The 23,520-nt window shown below is 58.2% G+C and overlaps 3 protein-coding genes across 3 annotated transcripts; 1 reads left to right on the forward strand and 2 right to left on the reverse strand.

The window, feature by feature from the left end:
• Window positions 1-4,520: 4,520 nt before the first annotated feature.
• Window positions 4,521-6,736, reverse strand: TIMM10 (translocase of inner mitochondrial membrane 10). The gene is made up of 3 exons (XM_067550739.1): window positions 6,718-6,736; window positions 6,341-6,465; window positions 4,521-4,836 (listed from the first exon to the last, which is right to left on the reverse strand). The coding sequence occupies exons 2-3, from the start codon at window positions 6,409-6,411 to the stop codon at window positions 4,635-4,637; spliced, it is 273 nt and encodes a 90-aa protein (XP_067406840.1). The 5' UTR covers window positions 6,412-6,465; window positions 6,718-6,736; the 3' UTR covers window positions 4,521-4,634.
• A 4,624-nt stretch (window positions 6,737-11,360) lies between these two features.
• On the forward strand, window positions 11,361-16,765 carry SMTNL1 (smoothelin like 1). The gene is made up of 8 exons (XM_067550604.1): window positions 11,361-11,476; window positions 11,846-12,002; window positions 12,269-12,314; window positions 12,449-12,616; window positions 13,033-13,135; window positions 13,834-13,985; window positions 14,852-15,057; window positions 16,058-16,765. The coding sequence occupies exons 2-7, from the start codon at window positions 11,888-11,890 to the stop codon at window positions 14,994-14,996; spliced, it is 729 nt and encodes a 242-aa protein (XP_067406705.1). The 5' UTR covers window positions 11,361-11,476; window positions 11,846-11,887; the 3' UTR covers window positions 14,997-15,057; window positions 16,058-16,765.
• Window positions 16,766-16,888: 123 nt separating this feature from the next.
• On the reverse strand, window positions 16,889-22,743 carry UBE2L6 (ubiquitin conjugating enzyme E2 L6). The gene is made up of 4 exons (XM_067550605.1): window positions 22,587-22,743; window positions 19,155-19,250; window positions 18,808-18,994; window positions 16,889-18,364 (listed from the first exon to the last, which is right to left on the reverse strand). The coding sequence occupies exons 1-4, from the start codon at window positions 22,722-22,724 to the stop codon at window positions 18,210-18,212; spliced, it is 576 nt and encodes a 191-aa protein (XP_067406706.1). The 5' UTR covers window positions 22,725-22,743; the 3' UTR covers window positions 16,889-18,209.
• Window positions 22,744-23,520: the final 777 nt, after the last annotated feature.

The raw sequence follows: 23,520 nt of genomic DNA on the forward strand, positions 1-23,520 counted from the left end.
AATGAACAGAAGAGGGAAAGAATGTATGAGTGAAAAAATAAATTACAGAAAGAAGCAGCAATAAAGAACAAATGGAGGGAAGACAGACAGAATGAGTGAAAGAAACTAAAGAAGGAAAGAATGAATTAAAGAAAGAATGAGCAAAAAATAGAACCAGTTAAGAAAGGAGAGAAAACAAGTGAAAGATGGAATAAATGAAAGAAGGAAGGAAAGAAAGAAAAGAGGAAAAAAGAAATGAATGAGAAAAAAAATTAAAGAATGAACAAAAGAACAGCCAAAAGAAGGAAGAGAATGCATTAGAGGAGGAAAGACCAATTAAAAGGGGGAAAGAAAGAAGAATGAAAGAGTGGATGACCAAAAGGAAAGAATGAACTGAACAAAGGAATGAGAGGAGTGGATGGAGGAGAGAGCAGAGGGAGAGCGATGTGGGGAAGAACCGAGTGGAGATTTCCAAATGGGATAGAAGAAAGTGGGGCAGAGAGAACAGGGGAAGACCAGCTGGCTGGAGCGTATACTGGTAGTAGGCAGGTCTCACCAATGGGGAGGTGCCCTTGGGAAATGCCAGGATCACGCTCTGGGAGGGCATTCTCACTCCCTACAGCCCCCTGGAGCCATTGGAGCCCTCCCCCATCCCCAGTTCCCATTGGCCACTGATCAGCCTTTAGCTGCTGGGATGAGTCGGGCTGTGCAAACACAATCTACAGCTCTATCTTTAACTCCCCAGGTGCTGCTGCCCACAGGTGCCCCACTTCCCTGGCCAGCTTGTGTGTGTGATTGTGCTGTGCATGCACAGATGTGGGTTGTGAGTTTGTAGGTGTAGGGCTGTGTGTGTGATTGTATGTGTGTGTGTGTGCAGTTGTGCAACTGGTTGTATGCGCACAATTGTGCGTAGTGTGTGTATGCATATGGTTTACATGGATGGGTGGGGGTACATGGTGTTTGCATGTACACGTGCATATGTGGCTGTGTATGTGAGGTTGTGCATATGTCTATGGGTGCATGTGGTGGCGTGTGAGATTGTGCCTATGTATGGTTGTTCCTCGTGTGTGGTTGTTCCTCATGTGTGATTGTCCGGTATGTGCACATAGTTGCGGTAGTGTGTGTGTAGTTGTGCAAGGCATGTGTCTGTGCATTGTTTGTGGTTGTGCGTGGTGTGGCTGTGCATGGCGTGTGTCTGTACCTGTGTGGTTGTGTGACATGGATCCACGGGCTCAGTGCTACACCCCCAGTTTTGGAACAGTCTCTTGGAGGAACCCTTCAGTGTGCCAGACCCCCAAAGGGTTTCACCCTTCCTTGAGTGCAGGTCACCTGGCCTCACCATCTCCTCTGACTGACCCTCTAGGACTTCAGCCCTCCTGCCTCACCCCCTGAGTTCAGTGCGATGAGCCCAGCCAGGACAGACTCCCAGCAGATCCCTGTCCACTCTTCAGGGCTTAATGCCTCTCACTAAGTATTTGCAGTGACAGTCGCCCAGCGCTGTCAAAATGGTCCATCCTGGTCAGCCCAGAGCCCAGCCAAGTGCAGTGAACCCAGCCTGCCCTGAAAGCAAACAGCCCTTTTCCCGCACTGGGTAACAATGCAACGTATAAGGGAAACTGAGGCACTCATGGTGGGAGTCAAAAACCTTTACAGAAAATTCCCACTTCATCACATCTTTTCCCCCCTTCAGGACTAAACTGAGCCAGGGTCACTTTAACCAGTGACCTGGGGAAGTTCAAATGCACCAATGTCATCAGTAGATGCCACTGCACCTTTCTCATCCCCACAGTAGCTGCCCTCCCAGGCACGGTCAAGATTCTTTCCACACAGGTTTCTCATCAATCAAGCTCACAGTTTCCAATACACCATACAGAGCAGTTTCACCTCCACTCTTAGGTCTGGTCTGTTCAATGACGTGAGCAGGGGCCACATGAGAGGCTGTCCTACAGCCCACATGCTCTTTCGATTTGACAGAACAGCAATTTTCGTGCCTCAGTTTCTCCAGGTGACTAAGAAAGCTGATTGTTTTCACACCGCTGCCCCAAAGGTCACTGAAAATTCTTGCCGAGGGGCATTCATCCCTGAAGAATGGACAAGTCTTTACCAGGCATTTATCTCAGTTGGACTCACTGAACAGAACTCGTGGGGTGAGGCAGAAGGGCGAGTCGCAAGAGGCGGTGAGGCCATGTGACCTACCCTGAAAGAAGAGTGAGATCCTTCAAGCGATTGTTCCAAACCTGGAGGCCTACCACCAATCCTTGTGGATCTGACACATTGTGCATGGTTGGGGTAGGGTTGTGCATGTATGGCTGTGTTTGTGGTTGGATCTGTGTGGCTGTGCACAGTGGATATCTGTGGGTGTTCATGGTTTGCTTGTGGTTGTGTATGTTGTATGGTTGTGCATGGGGGGGGGGGGGGGAGTTGAGCATGGTGGATGTCTGTACCCGTTGTGCATGGGGTGTATGAGATTGTGTGTGTGAGGGGCGTCGGGATTCAGCATGTGGTAGTATGTTTCCTATAATGTCATCACATCTACATTGTAGAGTAGTGGTTCTCAACCTTTCCAGACTACTGTATCCCTTTCAGGAGACTGCTATGTCTGGCCTACCCCAAGTTTCACCTCACTTAAAAACTACTTGCTTACAAGTGTCACAGCACACTACTACTGAAAAATTACTCACTCATTTTTATCATAGAATTATAAAATAAATCGTGATCCCCGGTTGAGGAACACTTATATAGCATACAGAGCAGTATAATAAACAAATCATGGTCTGTATGAAATATTAGTTCGTATGAACTTCGCTAGTGCTTTTCAGGTAACCTATTGTAAAGCTAGGCAAATATCTAGATGAGTTGATGTACCCACTGGAAGACCTCTGGGCTACAGGCATCCCTGGTTGAGAAACACTGTCGTAGAGGACCTTGAAATCTATTGATGGAAAGTACTAGAGAAAAGCTAGGAATTATTATTACGTTATAGCAGCAAAAGAACGCTTTTGCTAGAAGGTCCATCCCAGCTAAAGCCCTACCAGTTTATCTATATCGGCAAAGCCTTTCTAGTGGAGGCAAGGGATTAACTTTACAGAGACAGCTGAAGGGGCAAAATGCGTGTGTGTAGACACAGCTGCTTCTGCTATCAATAACAGTGCCTGGTTTGTATTGCTATCCCGCTATCGCAGGTGTCCATCTATCTGCAGGAATTATCCCTTCCTGGATATCTGGGAAGCCCCCAGCACCCAGGGGTGTTACCACAATCTAGCAGCCAAAGATCTAACAAGATGCAGCAGCTGGAAGTTGAAGCTAAATAAATTCAGACTGAAAATAAAGCTCAAAATGTGAACAGTGAAGTGAATTAGCTACTGGAACAATCTACCAAGGGGCGCCATGCATTCTCCATAACTGACAATTCTTCGATCCAGCTGGGATGCTTTTCCTCACAAATCTACTCTAGTTCAACCAGGAATTAATTCAGGGAAGTCCAATGGCCTGGATTACACAGGAGATCAGACTAGATAAACACAGCGGTCCCTTCCAGTTTTATAATCTATGACTCCTCATTATTACAGCCCATTCCTCTGGCATTTTCCCCACCAAAGAGGCCTGTGAATGAAACCACCACACAGCTAAGATGAACAAAACATCCAAAAGATCAAGTCAGGCCTATTAAAAATAACTCCAAGATGGTGCCTTTTAATCTAGTTCTGATCTCTAAATAGCTGGGATGGGAGAATTCAGCCTCAGGTTAAATAGAGCTGCCATGTAATTAACCTGCGGTCAGCACTTTGAATGAGACAAAGAAGAGGAAACAACCCAATTAAGATCCTGGATTGTAAAACAAATACTACAGCTGGGAGCCATTAGACAGACAAGGCTATTAAGGGCCACGTGTTCTGCAGGGCACAGCACGACCCCTGGCGGACATACAAAGCACCATCAGCCAACAGTGCTTGCCAGGATGCTTTGATTGAAATAAGAGACAAACTCTTCACACAGGCATGGACCTGCAGCCACCTTTGGGGTGGAAGGTGATTAAAGGGGAACAGTGACACTCCTCCACCAGGAGTTTGGGACAAGAAGTGAAAGGAAAACTGCAGAGGGAGGGAGATTCTCCAAACTGGATCAGGACCCTGCCATTCACACACCAGCACTCAAAGTGAAAGCACCAAGGGAATTTAGTGAGCACAACAGAAGTGGGGCTGAGTTTTACACCTCACCAGGGAGATACACCCCTCCCTCAGCAGCACAATACCCCCTAGAACCACACTGGGGTACTAGCACAGGCAAAAGCACCCACATGCCAACCTGGCCTCCTGCAGAACTGCTCCCTATGCAGGAAGGGAGCTTGATTAACCCTTTCCTCCCATGATGTGGTAAAAAGACAGAACTGGGCTCTTAGACCCCTCGGGACTGGCCTGATGAATGCTGGATAGGGTAGAACTGGGATCCTATCCACATGGGGATGGAGCAAGGTGGGGAACATCCCATTGGTATAGCCCAGCACAAGCTCTCTGAAATCTCCTTGCAGGCAGGGACCTAGCTCATACACAACTGCAGAGGTTTTATTGATGGGGGCCACAGGGGTGAGTCCAGGATGCAGTTGGGGGACACAGGGACCATCATGTATGCTGTCCGTATTCAAAAAGAGGAAGTCTCTACACCGGCCCTGCACCCTGCTGCATCCTCTTCATCAGCTCCTCATCCTGCATGGAGAGCTCTGTCAGTTTCTTGCCCATGCGCTCGTGGATGTCCAGGTACTTGGAGACGCAGCGGTCCAGGCACACGGACTCCCCCTTTGAGAGCTCTGCCTCCTTGTAGTGGGGAGGGACACACTTCCGGTGACAGGCGTTGGTCATTCTGGGCCACAAAGGAGGGGGAGAGCATGAGAATTCACAGGCGCACTTGTGAGCCCAATCTTGACCCTCCCCGCCGCCCCACTATCCCAGCCCTGGGTCCCCTCCATACCCTGAACACAGTTCTGCCGGTGCCCCAGAATTCCAACCCACAGCCCCTGCTATCCCAGCCCTGGGCTCTGCCAATTCCTCTCAATCCCAAACCATGGTCCTTTATTGTTCCAGTCCTCAGCTCCAGCACACCCACAGCTCTGCCAATTCCTCTTTGTTGTGACCCACAGCCCCCTTGCTAGCCCAACCCTGGGCTCCACATACACACGTGGCTTTGCTGATGCCCCTCACCCCCGGCCTGGAAGTACGTCCAAGAATGGAGCAGACATAGGAGCTATTGGACTTGAAGCAGGTGTTAATTCAGGGCGGTTCTATGGCTCGTGTTCTTCAGGAGGTCAGTCAAGATCGGGGGTCGGCAACCTTAACAAAGGGCTGGGCCCAATCTTCCCCCCACCCCTCTCCCAGTGCCGGCGCCAGTGTCGGCGGCGGGTCTGCAGCCCCCATTCTGGCAGCAGTGCCTGTGGCAGGTGCGGAGCAGTGCGCTCCAGCCAGGGCACTATGAGCGTGCCACTTCAGGTTGCCAACCCCTGGGACTAGATTAATAGATTCCAAGGCCAGGAAGGGCACTGCGATAATCTAGTCTGACCTCCTGTCCTGTATAACATAGGCCAGAGAACTACTGATTCTATGGGAACTTTGGAAAACAAAGGTGGAAAATGGGGGACACACGGAGCTCCTGGTGTCTGTTTAGCACAGCCACAGCTTCAAGCATGTCTGCAATGGTCTATGGATCAAACAGCTGGCTGCTGGCATCATGTATGCTTTAAGAGCACACCAACCTCCCACCCCCATTTCCACTCCTCCACCCAGCAGAGTTTATAGATTCCAAGGTCAGAAGGGACCATTGTGATCATCTAATCTGACCTTCTGTATAACACAGGTCAGAGAACTGTACCCATATAATACCTAGAGCAAAGCTTTTAGTAAAACAGCCTATCCTGATTTAAAAACTTGTCAATGATGGAGAATCCACCACAGCCCTTGGTAAGTTGCTCCAATGCTTAATTACACTCACCATTAAAATTTGGTACCTTATTTCCACTCTGAATTGGTCTAGCTTCAACTTCCTGCCATTGGGTCGTGTTAGACCTGTCTCTGCTAGACTGAAAACCTCATTGTTAAATATTTGTTCCCCACGTAGGTACTTTACAAACTGATCAAGTCATCACTTAACCGTCTCTTCCTTACGCAATATAGCTCGAGCTCCTTGAGTCTATCCCTAGGAGGCAGGTTTTCTCATCCTTTAATCATTCTCATGGTTCTTCCTTGGACGCTCTCCAATTTAGATGACGACAATGGTCCCTGCTGGCTCTCAAATCTATGACTACCCAGCAAACTGCACTCTGGGGTGATGCCACCCTGCCCCTGACAAGAGGCTGTAGTGATAGGCTCATTACCTGTTGTACATGTCGGCCATCATCTCCACCTCCAGCTCGGCTGCCAGCTGCTGGGCCCTGAGCGGATCCATCACGCCCGGAGCACTGAGTCCCTGGTGTTTGAGGCAGGGGTCAGCGCTTTGCTCCTGGAAACACAGAGAGCCGGTCAGAACTGCCACTTGCACCCCCCAAGGCAGCGCCCCAGGCTGCCCCCCAACCAGCGTGACCCCCACCCCTCCTTACGGCACCCAAGGTGGCCCCCAGAAACAACCAGTATCCCCCACAGCACCCAGAGCAGCCCTCTGCCCTCCCACCTGCACCCCCCAGGTCGGCCTCCCCCTACACCACCCAGGGGGACGCCACCCCAGAGCGGGGCCGACCGACCACGGCCAACGCACTGGGGAGTCTCAGGCCCAAAGGGGGGCACGTTCCAGAGCGGAGACCCCCCCCCCCAGCCGGGGGCAGCCTAGGGCCCTGTGCGGGGACCCCGCTCCTCACCCCGGGGGGGGAGGGTTGTCACTGAGCCGTCGGGGTCAGGCCCGGCCCCTTTCGCCCAGAGATAAAGTAACGCAACGATCCCCGCCCAGCAGCCGCCCGGAAACACGTGGGGAACAGGCAGGCGGGCCCTTCTCTCCTCCCAGCTACCATAGAGTCAGGGTTCGGGGAGGAGGGGGGAACCACTTCCGGTATTTGGCTGACTCAGCTACCATAGAGTTAGCGCAAGGGAGCAGGAGGAAACGGGCAAGAGGCTAGAGAGGGGCCAGCTCCAAACCATAGAGATCTGCCAGGAGACTGGAGCTAGAGGGGAAAGCGGGGAAACCTCGTTAGATCATAGAGCTGGTGGAGGACCTAGGATAGAATATATCGGATGGGAAACGGGGATGCTGGGCGCGCAGCCATGTTACCATAGAGATCTTGTGTTGTTGCTAGACAAGCCGGGACTCCCGGGAGACGACGAGTCGGGATGGGGAGGGGGAGAGCTAACAGTAACAATGACCATAGAGTAGCTGGAAGGGTGGCTCAGCCCCACGGGGAGAGCGGCCCCTGGGGGCAGCCCCAAACCTGCCCCCAGGTCACCCGCGGCAGCCCCCTCAGGCTGGGCCCCAGCAGGGTTTCCGGGGCATCAGCTGGGAGTGGGGGTGTCCAGGGGTGGGAGGTGATCACCGGGGTCTGGTCAGGCGGTGAGGCTGTGTGGGGTGATCAGGGACTTGGGGGGAGGGGAGGAGATGGAGGGTAATCACAGTGGGGGCCGTCAGGCGGTGGGGTTGTAGGATGACAGAGGAGGTGGTGACGATGGGAACCGTCAGGTGGTGGTGGGTGATCATGATGGGGGCTGTCAGGCGGTGGAGCTGTGGGGTGGTAAGGGCTGTAGGGAGCCAGCAGGCAGTGGGGCTGTGGAGTGGGGAGTGCAGGAGGTTGGGGTGACCAGGGTGGGAGCTGTCAGGCAGTGGAGTGATAGGGCCGTCAGGCGGTGGGGCTGTGCAATAGGCCCAGAGTCCCCTGTACCCAGAGAAGGAATAGGGCAGGAGCAGAGCCTGGGCACAGCCTGTACCATCATGCTGGGCGTCACCAGCCCCTGCCAAGGGCCCCTGGGAGAAGCAGTGGCATCGCAGTGCGGGACCTGGGACCAACTCCACAGCCAGCGGCGCTGTAGCAGGCCCTGCCCGATCACCCCCAAACACATCACAAGAACATGGCCTAGCCTGGCTGCCAGCCTTGCCACATGCCCATCACTTACGAAAACCCTGGGCTCAGTGTCCCCACGGCAGCGCCTGTCTCTGTTACCGTTTTCATGTGGAAAGGAACGTCTGCCCTGAGCCAACGATGGTCTGAGCTTCCCGCTAAATACACAGCTAGGCAGCTCATCTTCAGCAATGTGGGTGCCTGACTTGTCACACCCCACCCCCATATTACACATGGGGAAACTGAGGCACAAAACTAAGAGGGACTTGCCCAAGCTCAGAATCAGGACAGAACCCAGCTTTCCTGACTCTCAGTTCACGGCTCTACCCACTAGAGCGCATAGCCTTTGCCTTTAGAAGGGAGGCAGCGGGCACAGCTGAGCATGAGATGCCAAGGGAGGCAGGGAACAGCTGCAGAGGGAGCTGTCGTGGGGGGCTGGATTAGGTGGGATCTACACCATCTTTTCCTTCTGCCCCATGGATGATGCCTGCGTGACCATCTAGCGCCCCAGCATCTGGCCAGGTTGGCATGCCAGGTCCCAGAGGTGCCTGCCATTGGGGATTGAGGCCGGTTGTGCAATATTAAGTGGCCTAGATGCTCCCTGGACACATTTACGAGGAGGGGAGGGGGGCAATCTCCTTCCTGATTGGCTGCAAAGCCAGGTCTCACTTGGGCAGTGGGGCGTGACCCCCAAATCCCTGTTGCACTATCCAGCAGCCAAACGCCTGCAGCTCACAGGGTCAGAAGGGAGATCCTGCCCAGTGCTTGGGGCTGAAATGCCACCCACCCCCACCCAATGCAGCACAGTGCTCTGCCCCTCTCTACTGGTGGCTGGGCCAGATACTCCAGCCTTGGCTAACAGAGCAGACTCCCTTAGCTCTGGCAGGAGAGGTGCATGCATGTAGGGCTAGAGGAACTTGGTTCAGTCCCCACTAAGGATGACCCACCGGGAGGGGGGGATACACCTGTAGTACCTTGGCCTGGCTACAGGGGGGCAGAGCTGCCTAAGCAATGACAATCCTGGGGGGATGGGTGATGACAATCCTATGGTTCCCACACTAGGGAGCGGCCTTTAGCCCCAGGGGACAAAGACCCCCAGATAGCAGGGTCCCCCTGCCACCTCCCATGGCTCTGTTAGCTCCAGCCTTGCGGTGACAAGCTAGAAAGCTGGTGCACCTGAAGCAGGGGCACTGTCCTGGGGTCTTCTGGTGCTGGGGGGGGGAGGGGTGGAGGATTCCCTGGGACCATTTGTCCCCAATTGCTGCCTCTCAGCATGAGGATCCCCTGCAATTCCTGCCTGGTGGGGTTCCCCCCTCCTGCGGGGGGTCTCACCCGTGTAACCTTGTTAGAGTGGACCCCCCCCCCCCCCGGGGGATGGCCAGAAGAGCTGGCAGGGCGGAGAGCATGAATGAAAGTGGCACCTGTTCCTCTCCTGGTAAAAATAGGCTGCACTGCCTGGGGCAGGTGCCAACAGCAGTGACACAAAACGCAGGGTGGACGGGGGACTGAGCCCAGAAGCAGCCCGCCCCGCGGAGCAGCCAGCAGGTGGGTGCAGCCCTGACCACCAGCCCTACTCCAGGGAGGGCCCAGAGCAGTGGGAGGGGTGGATCCTCTAGGCAGGGAGCTGGGTCAGACTGGAGACACCACCGGCCTGGCTTATGGAGCTCAGGGTGCAGAGGGGGGCCCATGGTTCAGGATCTCCTGGAATCACCCCCAGTTGTCCCCTCCCTCCCTCAGGCACTGGGGGAGACCATCTGAATCAAAGGCAGCTCGTGAGAACCCAGACCTGGAATAACAGGGACTGTGGGTCGGGATTGAGCACCACTGGGGGGGAGCCCAGGGCTGGGCAAGCAGGGGGCGGCTGGTCAGGCACTGGCGGAGGTTGGGGGGAAGCTGGGGCTGGGCTAGCAGGAGGCGGCTAGTCAGGACCGAGAGGCACTGGCAGAGCTGGGGGGAAAGCCAGGGCTGCAGGCAGTTTACCACTGGAAGGGTGGGGGGGTCGGGGCAGCAGCTGGCAAATCCCCCAGGTTTGGCAGAGTGGTAAATGTCAGGGGTATATTTAGCTGGTGGGGGGTGGGGTGTCACCTGGCCCCTCCCTGAGCACCCTCCCCCCTGCAGGTTTAGTGCCTGAGTCAGAGGCCTGTTCCAGCCTCTGTTGTTTGGGGATTGTTTACTTGGTGATGGGGGCGGGGTTGCCCCCTTGTTTTAAAGGTCCAGGGTCCAGTCTGGCCTCCCATTCCTCTGGAAAGGGTTGACAGCACAGACCCCAAGGGTCCTCTCCCGGGCTGCCTCCCCAGCTCTCCCCCGTTTAGGTAGGTCCTGCAGTATTTACTGCAGAGTCACACCTCGTTGGTGTTGGCCAAGCTCATTGCATGAACCAGGGGCTCCCAGGACCTCTCCATACCCCTCTTCCACAAGGTCCCTGGTGTGACCCTCCATCCCCCTCCATTGCAGGGACACCCTGCAGCTCCCCCATGTCGGGGGCGGGTGTGCCTCCCATTCTCCTCCACCGCACCCCAGGGTCCCCAACTCTCTCCCCCACACCAGTGGCTCTGTGTGCCCTGCCATTTCCCTTCCGCTCTACCCCAGGGTCCCTCAATCTCTCTCCCCTGCACCAATTGCTTTGTGTGCCCCCACCCTAGGGTCTCCCCATCTCTCCCCCATGCTGCATTCCCACTCTCCGTTCCAGACAAACACAACTTCACTGGAGTTGATATAAGCCCCCCTATCGCAGGCCCCACAACGCCAGGGTATGGCCAGCAGAGGGTGATCTGATGCCTCCCTGCCCCATCCTTTCCTCCCAGACCTGGGAATGGTGGGGCTCAGATGTGGGGGTGGACAGAGCCCTGGGGAGAGATCTGGGAGGCTGGCCCCTGGGTTGGCCAGTTGGGGGCCTCTCACAACCCCGATCCAGGTCTCTTCTGTCCCTCTGACCCCCACGCCTCTTATCTCTTTCCAGAGATGGAGGTGCAGGAAGGCGCTCCTGGCCCTGTGCTGACAACAGAGGCACCCAGGGCTGCAGCCAAGGAGGCTGAAGGGGCGGCTGCAACTGGAGACAAGGAGGCAGCTGGGGGCGGGGATGGGCTGGGGGAGAAGGCGAGAGCAGGGGATTCTGGGAGTGACGCTAAGGAGGACGGTGCAGCTGAAGGAGCAAAGGCTTCTGGGAGCGACGCTAAGGGGGGCAGTGAGGCTGGGAGAGCAGAGGATTCTGGGAGCGACACTAAGGGGGGCGGTGAGGCCGGGGGAGCAGAGGCTTCTGGGAGCAACGCTAAGGGGGACAGTGAGGCTGGAGGGGCAGGAGATTCTGGGGCTGGAGCAGAGGAGGGAAAGGGGGCTGGGGCAGAAGGGCAGGCGGCAGGAGGCACGTCTGGGTCTGAGCCTCAGGAGGGGGCTGGCGGGGCTGAGCCAGAGAAGCGGAGATCTGAGGAGCAAGAGGCTGGAGCTGAGGGGGCCAGTGATGCTGGAGCCAGAGAGGTGAGTATCCCCCCAGGGCAGACGGGGCAATGAGGAGGAAGGAGGGAAGCCCTCCCCCTGCATCTCCCCAGTGGGCGAGTGTGCCCAGAAGGTGCTGCAGGTGCCCACGTGCCCTTCCCAATGCCATGGAGGCACAAGTGTGCGCAGGCTGTTGGGTGTGCAGGGAGCAGCTCCCAGGGCTCGGGATGGACTGTGGGGACTCAGCCCCCTGGAAAGCCCCTGGCGGGACATGGGTTCAAATCTCACATGTGGAGGCGGGGAGGCCATGGTGTGGGAAGGACAGGATCTAGGGCCACCAGGGGCATCTGGGACTCGTGGGATTTGGGGAGCAGGGGGTGGGTCCTGTTAAAGGGCTTTGTTCTCCCCCAGGACCATCGCGGGAGCACCTCAGAGGAGCCACTGTCCCCAGAGATGGGAGGCGAGGAGCAGGAGTGGGGTGAGCCTGTGCCCAGCTCCCCTGACGAGGTGCTGGCCAGCCCCACAGGGGACATTGCCTTTGGGGAGGAGACCGGGGCCCCTCAGCCAGGTAAGGGCTATGGGATGAGGGAGTGAGATTGGTGGAAGAATTCAGGGAGGGGACACCCCCACAGCACCCTCCAGCTCCACCACCCCACTCACGCAGGGTCACCCCCTCCCCAGCACAGCCCCCCCACACACACAGGGTCAGCCCCCAACATAGACCCACTCACACAGGGTCACCCCCCCCCCAGCTCATCCCCACCAGCTCAGATCCCCAGTTGACCCCACTGTGATGACTATTTTTAAGGTCAACATTTTGTGAATTCCTTTCAGGAGGCGCCTCCCAAAGCCCAGAAGCGCCTCTGGATGGCAGTGCCAGGTAAGAGCACCCGATGGTGCCAGGCTGGGGGAGAGGGGTTGGCACACACCCAGAGGTGGGGAGATTTCCTCCCCACACACACCACCCCCTCTCTTCCTGACCCATTCTCTGATCTGTTGCCCCTCTCTTCGCAGCACTGGACAGACAGCCCAGCAAGACAGCGGACAGAGCCCCCCACCCGAGGGAGCAGCGCCCCCCAAGGAGAAGCCGAAGAGACCGGCACTGGATCGGAGGGAGCTGACCCGACCCCGCCTGGCACCCAGAGCCCAGTCCCGCAAGGCCATTGTGGAGAAATTCGGGGGGTGCGTGATCCCAGAGGCTACGGAATGGGCCGGCCTACAAATGAGAGGGCAGAGCTTGGAGGATTGGCCCTGGTCCGTCAACCAATGGGGACTGCCTACTGGCATTAAAGAACAACACGTCAAGAAGAGGGTGTAGGGAGGGGCACCCAATACCTGTGGAACTCCCTGCCACTGCACATTAGGGGCAAAGCACCCAGGGCAGCTCTTGTGGCACCAAGGGTACCATGAGAGTTAACCCCTTTAGCTCCTGGCCCCACACAGGCTCAGTGGGCTGGTGGGACAGAGAGGGAAGACCCAGGGCTGTGGGAGGGAGGGGACATGGCCAGTCTCTGCCCCAGCTCTGGGGCTCTGCAGCAGAATTCAGGTCGTTCCTTCTCTCCGTGACACCGTCCCCTCCATCCCCCCACCCCCTGCAGGGCAGCCAGTGCCCCTGCCCCCAGCATCAAGAAGACTGGAGGCGTCAACGCCATCAAGAACATGCTGTTGGAGTGGTGTCGCGCCAAGACGCGTGGCTATGAGGTGAGAGGTTGGTGGGGATGAGGGGGGTATTTGACCTGCAGCCCCCTCCACTCAGACACACAGCAGGCCCTGGGCAGGGTGTGTGTGTGTGTTAGACACTATCCCTCACCCCAACAGGGGCACACCCGACTGGGTACACAACGACCCAGATCTTTGTGGTGGTGCCTAATCCTGGCCTGGGGGAGGAGGGGCAAGATGGCAGGGGGGAGGCAGCCGGAATAGCAGCCGGGAAGCATTTGGCCGGGCAGCTGGCACAAGGTGCAGAGCACAAGGGGGTTCTGCCATCCCTGGGCCTGCGGCTCTGCCCCCCACAGTGATTTGCGCCAAGGCTCTGGATCACCAGTGCTGACTACAAGATGGAGAGGAGGAAGAGCAGGACAGAGCCCCGTGAGCCCTGCAGGTGCCTGGCACGCTGGGCCACAGCGCTGTCGCCCTTCCAGCATGGCCAGCCCAGGAGAGGCAACCGTGGGAGGTGGCCAGAGAACATAGCCACTGGATTTCTGCCCCGGCCTCTCTTCCTAGTGCATGGGAGGGGTGGGCAGTCCATGGGGACGGGCACCCCATGGACCCTGTAGTGCCCACCAAGAGGCTGGGGAGGCGGTGGAGGCCAGGCAGGACGAGGGAGGTAGCCCATCCAACATTCATAGGGCTGACTGGTTCTCCCTCCCTCTGCCCCTGCCTTGCTGCCTGGCTCCCAGCACGTGGACATCCAGAACTTCTCCTCCAGCTGGAGCAGCGGCTTGGCCTTCTGTGCCCTCGTCCACAAGTTCTTCCCCGATGCCTTCGACTACGCGGTCCTTGACCCGGCCAACCGCAGGGAGAACTTCACCCTCGCTTTTGCCACCGCTGAGTGAGTGCCTTCCCCCCCTTGCCCCCAGTGAGGGGCCTCTGCCACCTGTCAGACCTGGGGCTTGGAGGCAGAGTAGGAATCTGCAGTTGTCCAGCAGGGGGCACATGTGATGCTGGGCGGGGGAGGAGCCTGCACTGCCCAGCCTTGCCCTCCCCAGCAGTGGGCGCAGTGACCACAGGGAGGGGCAAAACCTGCACTGCCCAGCCCTGCTCTCCCCAGTAGGGGACGCTGTGACCCCAGAGATGGGGAGGAACCTGCAATGCCCAGCCCAGCTTTCAGCAGCAGTGGGCGCTGTGATGCCAGGCAGGCCTGGGTATGGCAGCCCACCTCATGTCAGATGTTGTAGACGGCCTGGCTGGGTGCCACACCCAGTATTGAGGCCATTAGCTAATTAGCAGGATTCTTCCTCTGGGGCTTGGCCACCCTGTGGGTCCCAGGAGCTCTGCCCCTCACTCCCCACCTCACGCGGGACCAGGCCAAGGCACAGCATGGCCGGGACAGGCCTGGAAGCAGCTCCTGGGACGCACCCTCCAGCCTGGACCGGACTCCGAGCCCTTCTCCAGGCCACCAAACTGAGGTTCCTCTCCCTTCACCCCATCCCCTGCTATGACAGGCACGTCCTGGGCCAGTTCCCCTTGGACAAGGCATTTCCTTTGCCCCCTGGCATCAGACATGCCCTGCTTTGCAGGCTCCCTAGAGAGGCTGGGGCTCCAGGTAGGGGGTCTTTGGTGTGGGGGGGAGATCAGTGGGACGGCCCCACCCTGGGGATACATCGAGCAAGCCAAGAGCCCCTGGGCTGAGCCGAGCCAAGCACCTTGGCCGAGGGCAGCACTGCCATGCTGACGCCTCGGCCCCTCGCCCCACAGGCAGCATGCTGACTGTGCCCCACTGCTGGAGGTCGAAGACATGGTGCGCATGAGCGTCCCGGACTCCAAGTGCGTCTACACCTACATCCAGGAGCTGTACCGCAGCCTGGTGGACAAGGGGCTGGTGAAGACCAAGAAGAAATGAGGTGGGGGGAGGAGCCGGCCGGGGGCAGCCCGGGAAGCAGGGAGAGCGTCCGACGGCATGGGTAAGGAGGGGCCACCCGGATGTGCAGCCCGGCACGGGGGAGCATGGACAAGGGACAGCAGGGGGGCTACCTGGGGTGGGAGCGCCCACATCCCAAGGGGTCTACGCATTCCCATCATTCCCCCTCTCACTGCCCATGCAGGAGCAAGGGACTCCCCTCTGGAGGGGCAGATCAGTCTAGATATGGGGGGCAGGGGAACTGCACCCACTCCGGCCCCTTCAGAGCTTTTGCCAGGGTGTAGATTCCAGCCCCAACCTGGGCAAAACCATAACCCCATTCAAATCACTAAGGGTAGGGAGGGAAATCTCCCTGCAGGTCCATGCGGGACAGGGCACCCCCTTCCCAGTCAGCCTGGCCTACATCACCCTCATTGCCCTTCCCCATCTGAATGCTCCTTGGGGGCGGGGCAGAGGTGAGCAGCCTGCTCTGGAGAAGGGCCCTGCCCACCCCCCAAACCCAGGGCATGACAGGGAGGAACTGTCTCCTCTCTTTCCCCAGCCAGAAGTGCAAGAGGCTTAGCGTGGCTGCCCATGGCCCTCCCCTCCATGGAACCTGCAGGGGATGGGGAGGGCAGCATAGCAGGCCAGGTCCCAGGGCATCATCTCTCCCCTGCCAAGGTATGGAAGGGAGGGAGGGGGGTTCATGACAGATTCTTTCCAGTGGCCCCTTTTCAATAGAGCCTCCCCTCTCTTCCCCCGAAGCCCCGCTCAGCTTCATGCCCAACAATCAGCAGTGGAGCCTGCTGCTAGACAGGTCTGCCTAGGCCAGGATACCCGAGGCCCCTCTCCCAGCCCCTGCAGTTCTGGGCTGAGGCTGCCCCAGCTGGTGGGAGGCAGAGCAGGCTTTCCACAGGTGTGACCAACACGGCGCTGCACTGAAGGGGGGGGGGTAGCTGGCGGGGAACCCTCCCAGGCAGAGTTCCCGAAGCAAGCCTGCCTGCAGCCACACAGTCTCCTTGGGCCTCCGACCCCCGCATTGCCCACTCCCTCTCCCCCAACAGGTCTGTCCTGGAGCTCGCAGCTTGGCCCGTGCCACTGGCATGTCATCTCCTCCGCTGGTCCCCCTCCACAGCCATCTCCAGCAGGGCAGAAGCCCGCAGCTCATGAGTGCGCGAGGTCCTGCCAGTGAATTTGATCCAGTAAAGCAGAACTGCTCCAAGCGGTTTCTTGGGGTTGGCTCGGGTAGTTTGAGGGGTCCATCGGCACCGGCCGCGTTCCTCTACCAGGGCCCGACAGACGAGACTGCGGCTGCAACCCAGCCCAGGCCAGATCCATGCCCGCCGGCAGCAGGAAGTCACCTCGGCCCCGCTGTCAACGCCAGATGAGCACACTTCACCAAGGTGCCGGGGCCAGCGCTCCTCGGGGATCCCAGCTGGCAGCGTGGCCCTGCAATGCCTGCCAGCATCTTCGGCTGGCTGCGGCGGGAGTGGGTCTCCTGGCCGGCCCTGGCACCTCCAGGGACCATTAGAGCCAAGCGCCCTCCACTTAGGGCTACCCCCACAGCGTCAGCTACAACAGCTGCCCGGCTCCAAAGCGACTGAACCAGGGGCTGCCTTCCTGCTGGGTGCCAGTGACCTTCCCAGCTGTGAAGGGCCTTGCCCGAGTGCAGGCCTCTGCTCAGGGCCCTGGCACAACTCTGCCGAGCTGCCAGGTCCCACAGCAGGCGCTTAGCAGAAATCATGCACCTGAGCACAGCACCCTCCCCCCCTTCCAGCCTGTAATTACTGGCCCCATAGTGCTGGGCTGCCCCCTAGTGGCAGAGTCTTATTAGCTCCAGATCGTTGCTGTTCCCCCCCGCCCCCCAGGAGCATAGATGGATGGCGGCACCCACAGCAGCTACTTCCCTTGGCTCCAGGGCACCAGTTTTTCAAGGGCCGTCAGAGACCTGGAGGTGCAGGGTCAGGGTGCTGAGCTGACTTGGGGTTAGGACAGGAAGTGGAGGAGTGGACCATACCAAGGTGGGTAGGGGAAGCGGCAAAGTGTGATCGCACAAGCTGCCGGGGGCTCTGACACACCCGCCTATGGGGCTGGCTGACTGGCTCGCCCTCCCTCCCTCCGCCCCTGCCTGGCTCCCAACACGTGGGGAAATAGGAATGGTTTATCCTTAGGCATCTGCACCAATCCCACATCGAGGGTGGGGGAGTGGAAGTGCATGGGGCAGGGAGAGCAGGAAAGAGGAAGAGTCTCTAGAGATATTCACATGTCCCCAGGGAATGGCCCCACACCGGGCCACGGGCCACAAAGGGGAAGGCAACTGCCTTGGAATCAGCCGAGACGGGATCTGCGCAGGCCAGCACACATAGGAGCGGAGGGATTAATGGTCCATTTTTATTGGCCAGAAAAAGGATGTTATTTCACGCGTGCGCGCGCGCACACACACACACACACCCACCCACAACCCGCTCCTCCCGAAAAACAAAAGGACTCTTTTTAAAAACATTTGTCGTCATAGGATTGAACCCAAATTGCCCTCCAGCCTGAACTCTCCTCGTGCAAGGAGCCCCATTCATCTGCCCAGCTCCAGGGCTCCTGTGGGCATTTTTCCATACTCCCTCCAACATTGTAATCACTTGGTCTGCATAGGGCTGGGTGCAGGGAAGGCATTTGGGGCTGCTCCTCCCCCCAAACCCCCACCCTCAGATTTTTGCAGTTGAGGTTTTAAAGTGCCAGGTGACAAACCAAAACAAGATCAACATAGAGGACAGGATTTGTGGCTTAAAGCTCGCTGCCCAGGGGAGCAGCTCTCAGCCCAACTGCTCCTGGCAGGGCTGGGGGGCAGGACAGGGGAGTCCCCAATGAAGATGGGGTGAGGAAAGGAGTCAATCAGTGCTGGGAAGGGGGAACCCCCTCCCCACACTTCAATGCCCCACCATCCTGGGCTTCAGCGGTCCCTCTCGGTTGAAGGGCCCCCACTAGTGATACCAGTGCTACAGTGAGGTGCTGGGTGCCCCCTCAGTCCAGGCAGGGGTGGGGCACATGCCCCATAATTCCATGAGGTGCATTGCCATGACAGTATGCAATGGTGGAAGGGACCACCTTGGCCCCACCCACCCCACTAGATCTCACCCATTAAGTGCATATGCCCCACCCCTGCCTGGGACAGTGAGTCCTCTCCACCAGGAGCAGGAAGGAGGCGCCAGAGTAGGGGTGGGGTCACTCGCAGGGCCGCTTCTCGCTGAATTTGCGGGTGTAATCCTCGGCGTTGCGACGGAACCGACTGTAGTCACGGGTGAACTCCTCAGCCAGGTCAGCACGCAGAGGGTGGGCTGGCTCGGGCTTGTTCACCAGCGCGATGAGGGCCTGGATCACTGCATGGAGGGGCAGGGAGGGGGTCAGCGCGGCACAGAGTGGGGCAGGGTATGCCTGCTGCCCCACGCTGGCCCCAGCACTGCCAGCTGTCCCACAGCATACCATCCACGCTGTCCCCCAGCACCAGCCTCACACTCCCACGCTGCCTCCCAGCACCAGCTACTGCCCCACAGGGTACCAGGCTCACCCATCCATGCTTCCCCCCCGACACCAGCTACCACCCCACAGGGTGCCAGCCTCACCCATCCACGCTAGCCCCCAGCACCATCAGTCACCCCACCATCCTCACCCACCCACGCTGGCCCTGGCACACCAATGGCCCCACACTGCCATCCTCACTCTCCCCTGCAGTCACACCCCAGACCCCACAGGCCCAGTGCTTCTGGACGACCCACCCCACTAGCTCCCTGGGGGTGTGTATATGTCACGAGGGGGCAGATACCTTGATCCGTCTTGGTGGCGGGTTTCCAGTTCTCAGCGCTGATGATGGGCAGGCAAACCTGCCCCTTCTCATCCACGTTGGGGTGGTAGATCTTGGTTTTGAAGGTCACCTTAGGTGGCTTGAAAGGGTACTCGGCAGGGAAGCTGATCTCGATTCGGAAAGCGCCTTTGTTGTACGGAGGATTGTCCTGAACACAGGGTAGGAGAGAGAGGACAGGAAGTTACAGAGCCAGCAAACACTAATCCCTGGGGAGAATTGGGGCATCGCCCCACCTGAACCCAGCACAGACCCCGTGGGGGCATGCAGCCCTTGATGTCTCCCCGCCAGCTCCCAGTCCCCACACTCACCGGCAACAGCAGCCCCTTCCACAGCAGAACATTGGTGTCGTCCACCTCAATGTCCTTCAAGCAGTGGGACCCAGACCTCTTCAATTCATCCAGCTCCTGCAGTGGGGCAGAGCCGAGCCATCAGAGACCACGCGCCACCCCCACCTCAGAGCTGCCCCCCAATCGGCCCCAGCCTTGTGCTCCCTAGAGTTGCCACTCCAATAGGTCTTAGATTCCCATCTCCCCAGCAAATCCCATCAATCCCCATGTAGCAGCACAAGCCAAGCCACCAGTGGCACCAATTCAGATCTTTCTTTGGGGAGAGAGGAAGGGGGATTTCGGTTCCTGACACCCCCACCAAAGCAGGGATGTGCTCTGTTCCCCACTTGTCACCCCCTCCACTGGGTAAATTTATGAGTGTGGTTGTATGACAGTGGTCTTTTGATGGTGGGGACAGACTTCAGCAGCCCTGGGGCTCAGTTCCGGTTTATGTCATGTCCCTAATTTTCATGCTTCAGGGTTTCAGCCAGCCTCTGGCAGGGGTCAGGAAGGGCTCCACCTCTCCCTCAACGTATTCTCATAGACTCTAAGATCAGAAGGGACCAATGTGATCATCTAGTCTGACCTCCTGCCCTCCAACGCAGGCCACAGAACCTCACCCACCCACTCCTGTAATAGACCCCTGACCTATGACTGAGTTATTAGAGTCCTCAAATCATGGTTTAAAGACTTTGAGGTACAGAGAATCCACCAGCAAGTGAATTGTGTCCCATGCTACAGAGGAAGACAAAAAAAAAAACCCAGAGCCTTTGCCAATCTGCCCTGGGGGAAAATTCCTTCTGGACCCCAAATGTGGCGATCAGTTAAACCCTGAGCATGTGGGCAAGACTCACCAGCCAGACACCCAAGAGAGAATTCTCTGTAGTAACTCAGAACCCACCACATCTAACTTTCCATCACAGGCCATTGGCATATCTACCACCAGTGTTATCTATTCTGGAAAGGGTTTTATGTCTTTTTCCTCTGAAACATCAGGAATGGTCACAGCTGGAGATGGGGCAGGGAGGGCCAGAGCTCTGAGGCAGCACCAAGCATTTTCCCTCTCAGGTGCTTGGCTAACTGGTTCTTGCTCACGTGCTCAGGGACTAACTGAATGCCATGGGTGGGCTCAGGAAGGAATTTTCCTCTCAGGTCAGACTGGCTATGACCTTAGGGTTTTTTCACCTTCCTCTGCACTGCGGGGTGAGAGCTGTTTGCTAGGATTATCTGGATATATCTCACTTAATCATTTCCCTGCCATTGCAGGGGTCTCACACACTGGCGCACCTCAGTCCCTCCTATTCTCTGCCTGCGGCACCTAGTAGTCCAGTCTCCTATGGGCTGTAATATTTTGATCTCGTTTTGCTTGTTGGGTTTAGTGGGCGGGGTGCTGGGGGCCTGTGATACACAGGAGAGCTAGTGGTCCCTTCTGGCCTTAAACTCTATGACTATGACCCCGGATCTCCTTTGCCCAGGAAGTCTCCCCTCTTACCCACAGAGTGCATAAACGGGTGCTGCCAGGAGTCCCAGACTGCCCTGCACTCTGCCGTACACGAACAGACTCCCATGCACCAGGTCGCAACACTGTTTGACTCAGCTGCCGGAGGGGCGGCCTGGCCAAATCTGAGTTGTGGTGTGACTCTGTGCACCAGGTTGCAACATCACTCACTGAAACGTCAGGACTGAGGGGCGACTGGGGCAAAACTGAGCAGTGTTGAGACCCCGTAGACAGGGCAATGCTCTGGCAGCAGCCGTACAGATTTAGCATAGGGCTACTGCTGAAAAGCGATCCAGCCATGGCCCCCCAGCTCTGGGGCCCATGGAGCACTAAGCAAGTCCAAATGCCCCGAGGTGACATTTCCCCACCCTTCAAGCCCCCACAGCTGGCACCACTGCAAGCCACCCTCCCTCATCTGTTATTTCCCCACAGCAGGGCCCCAGCAACCAAGTGCTGAGCTGGCCTCTGCCCATCCCTGCAGCCAGCCCAGGCTCCTTTCTCAGAAACTCATTGAAATGGGGTGGGGTGAGGAACGGGGTGTGCGCACAAACTCATTTCCTGCTCCCAAAGGCAAATAAATGTGTCTGTCCAGCACTGCGGAGCCTCCTGCTGCTAGCAACCCAGCTGCTCACTTCCCCCTAATGGGCATCCCAACTCCCAGAGGCAGGAGGGACCCTATGGTTACTCAGTCCCCCTGCCTTCCCCTATTTTAGGGCTCCCCACCCCATGCCCCTGGCCTGGTTGCTCGGAGTGATGGGATGTCTCCTAGATCAGGTCGTTCCAGAGGAGAGAGTCCACTCCCTTGGCCCCAGGCAGCTCCGCCTGACACTCCCTATGCATCCTCGCCTCTGGTTTCTGAGAAACCAGCCAGGGACTTTCCCAGGCAGCCATAGAAAGTAAAAGTACTTGCCTGGTCCCAGCACTTATGTTTATATGTCACTCCTAAAAGTAACCGCTTCCTTTACTCCTGCAGTGTGTCCCCGCTTTGACCCCTAAACACCACCCTGCCCCATGCACAGCTCCCCCTCCATGGCAATCCGCCCCCTGTAAAGATGCTATATGGGCTGGATCCTTTATGGCACCACCAGAGTCAGCATGGGGCACTTGTCCCTGAGCCTGGCCAGGGCACAAAGGGTGAACTTCTGTGCCAGCCCCCAAAACCTCACCCTAGAGGGACCCAGAGCCCCACTTTTCTCTTTAGGTCACTCCACCCCCAGATGTGATTTTGATACAAGTCACATTTTTCAATCTGGGTTTTATTCCACTTGGATGGGGTTGGACGGCCAGATGCAGACCGGAGCTGGTGACTCCCTTTTACACAGATATCACAGCAGCACCTTTGATCCTGCCCCCGGTTCCAGGCACGTGATAAGCCAAGGGCAGGGGCAGGTGGGACGAGGGGGGGGGGGGAATGCAACATACGAAGGGATTAACCTCATTCCATGGGGAAGGGGCCTTCGGAGCCATTGTGGGATTGGGAGTGCCCCGCATCCCATGGGGTGTCTGTCAGTGACCCGGGGTGGGTCCAGCACCCCCCTGGCTAGCTGGGGGCACCCAAACAAAAGTGAAAGTAATGCAAAGCTCCCACCACAGCCCTACCTTGCCCCCTCGACAACCAGCCCCTCTTACCTAGGCCCCAGCCCTCCAACTCACCCAGCCCCCCACCCCGCCTCACCCCAACTCCCCCAGCCTCTCCCCAGCCCCCCACCCCACCTCACCCCAACTCCCCCAGCCCCCCACCCTGCCTCTCCCCAGCCCCCCATCACCCCAACTCACCCCGCCTCTCCCCAGCCCCACAACTCACCCAGCCCCCCACCACTCCGCCCCTCCCCGGCACCCAGCCCGGGAGACAAGCCCCGAAACGGGGGCGCTGAGGGGGCCAGAGACCCCTGGCCCGGCCGGCCTGCACCCCGCACCTTGCCTACTCTCCTGCTCGCCGCCATCTTCCCGGCCCGAGCCCAGGCAGCCGCCGGCCGGCCCAGCCCAGCGCCGAGCAGCGAGTCCGGGCTGGGGGCGGCGGCTAGAGAAGAGCCGCCCCCGGGGCCGGGCACCATCGAGCATGGGCGGGCTAGAGCCGCCACCCGCCCGCCTGAGCCTCCCGCCCACCCAGAGGCGGGGCGGGGCGGGGCTGGGCTGGGCTAGGCTAGGCTAGCGCCCCTCCTCCTCAGGGGTCACAGAGATGGGTGTTGAGGGGCTAGAGTGCCCCCGGGCCTCCTCAGGGGTCACCGGTGCCCCCTGGTCTCCTCAGGGGTCACAGAGATGGGTGTTGAGGGGCTAGAGTTCCCCCGGGCCTCCTCAGGGGTCACAGAGATGGGGGGTTGAGAGGCTAGAGTGCCCCCTGGCCGCCTCAGGGGTCACAGAGATGGGTGTTGAGGGGCTAGAGTGCCCCCGGGCCTCCTCAGGGGTCACAGAGATGGGTGTTGAGGGGCTAGAGTGCCCCCGGGCCTCCTCAGGGGTCACAGAGATGGGGGGTTGAGAGGCTAGAGTGCCCCCTGGCCAGGGGTCCTCAGTGCCCCCGGGGGGTCACAGAGAGATCAGGGGTCACAGAGATGGGGGGTTGAGGAGCTAGAGCCCCCTGGTCTCCTCAGGGGTCACAGAGATGGGTGTTGAGGGGGGCCTCCCCAGGGGTCACAGAGATAGAAATGGGGGGTCAGGGGTCATAGAAATGGGGGGTTGAGAGGCTAGAGTGCCCCCGGGCCTCCTCAGGGGTCACAGAGATGGGGGGTTGAGAGCTTAAAACACTCCCACTCATTCTCAGGGGTCATAGAGTTGGGAGGGTTTGAGGCGTTAGACTTCCTCCACTGATCTCAGAGGGTTGCCACCTCTGAGGTACAAAAAATTAAAAGAGAG

The sequence above is a fragment of the Emydura macquarii genome, unplaced genomic scaffold (assembly GCF_026122565.2).
Source record: "Emydura macquarii macquarii isolate MOO-44397 ecotype Brisbane River unplaced genomic scaffold, CSIRO-AGI_Emac_v2 contig_1305, whole genome shotgun sequence".
Lineage (NCBI taxonomy): Eukaryota > Metazoa > Chordata > Testudines > Chelidae > Emydura > Emydura macquarii.

Excerpts from the sequence above, each read along its gene's own strand:
- TIMM10 (XM_067550739.1), bottom strand. The coding sequence starts at position 6,411 with ATGGATCCGCTCAGGGCCCAGCAGCTGGCAGCCGAGCTGGAGGTGGAG. Across the intron at positions 4,837-6,340 it reads ATGGCCGACATGTACAACAG|AATGACCAACGCCTGTCACC; the intron begins GTAATGAGCCTA and ends TTTGTGGCCCAG.
- UBE2L6 (XM_067550605.1), bottom strand. The coding sequence starts at position 22,724 with ATGGTGCCCGGCCCCGGGGGCGGCTCTTCTCTAGCCGCCGCCCCCAGC. Across the intron at positions 19,251-22,586 it reads CGAGCAGGAGAGTAGGCAAG|GAGCTGGATGAATTGAAGAG; the intron begins GTGCGGGGTGCA and ends GCCCCACTGCAG. Across the intron at positions 18,365-18,807 it reads CGCCACCAAGACGGATCAAG|TGATCCAGGCCCTCATCGCG; the intron begins GTATCTGCCCCC and ends CCCTCCATGCAG.
- SMTNL1 (XM_067550604.1), top strand. The coding sequence starts at position 11,888 with ATGGGAGGCGAGGAGCAGGAGTGGGGTGAGCCTGTGCCCAGCTCCCCT. Across the intron at positions 12,617-13,032 it reads ATTGTGGAGAAATTCGGGGG|GGCAGCCAGTGCCCCTGCCC; the intron begins GTGCGTGATCCC and ends CACCCCCTGCAG. Across the intron at positions 13,136-13,833 it reads CCAAGACGCGTGGCTATGAG|CACGTGGACATCCAGAACTT; the intron begins GTGAGAGGTTGG and ends CCTGGCTCCCAG.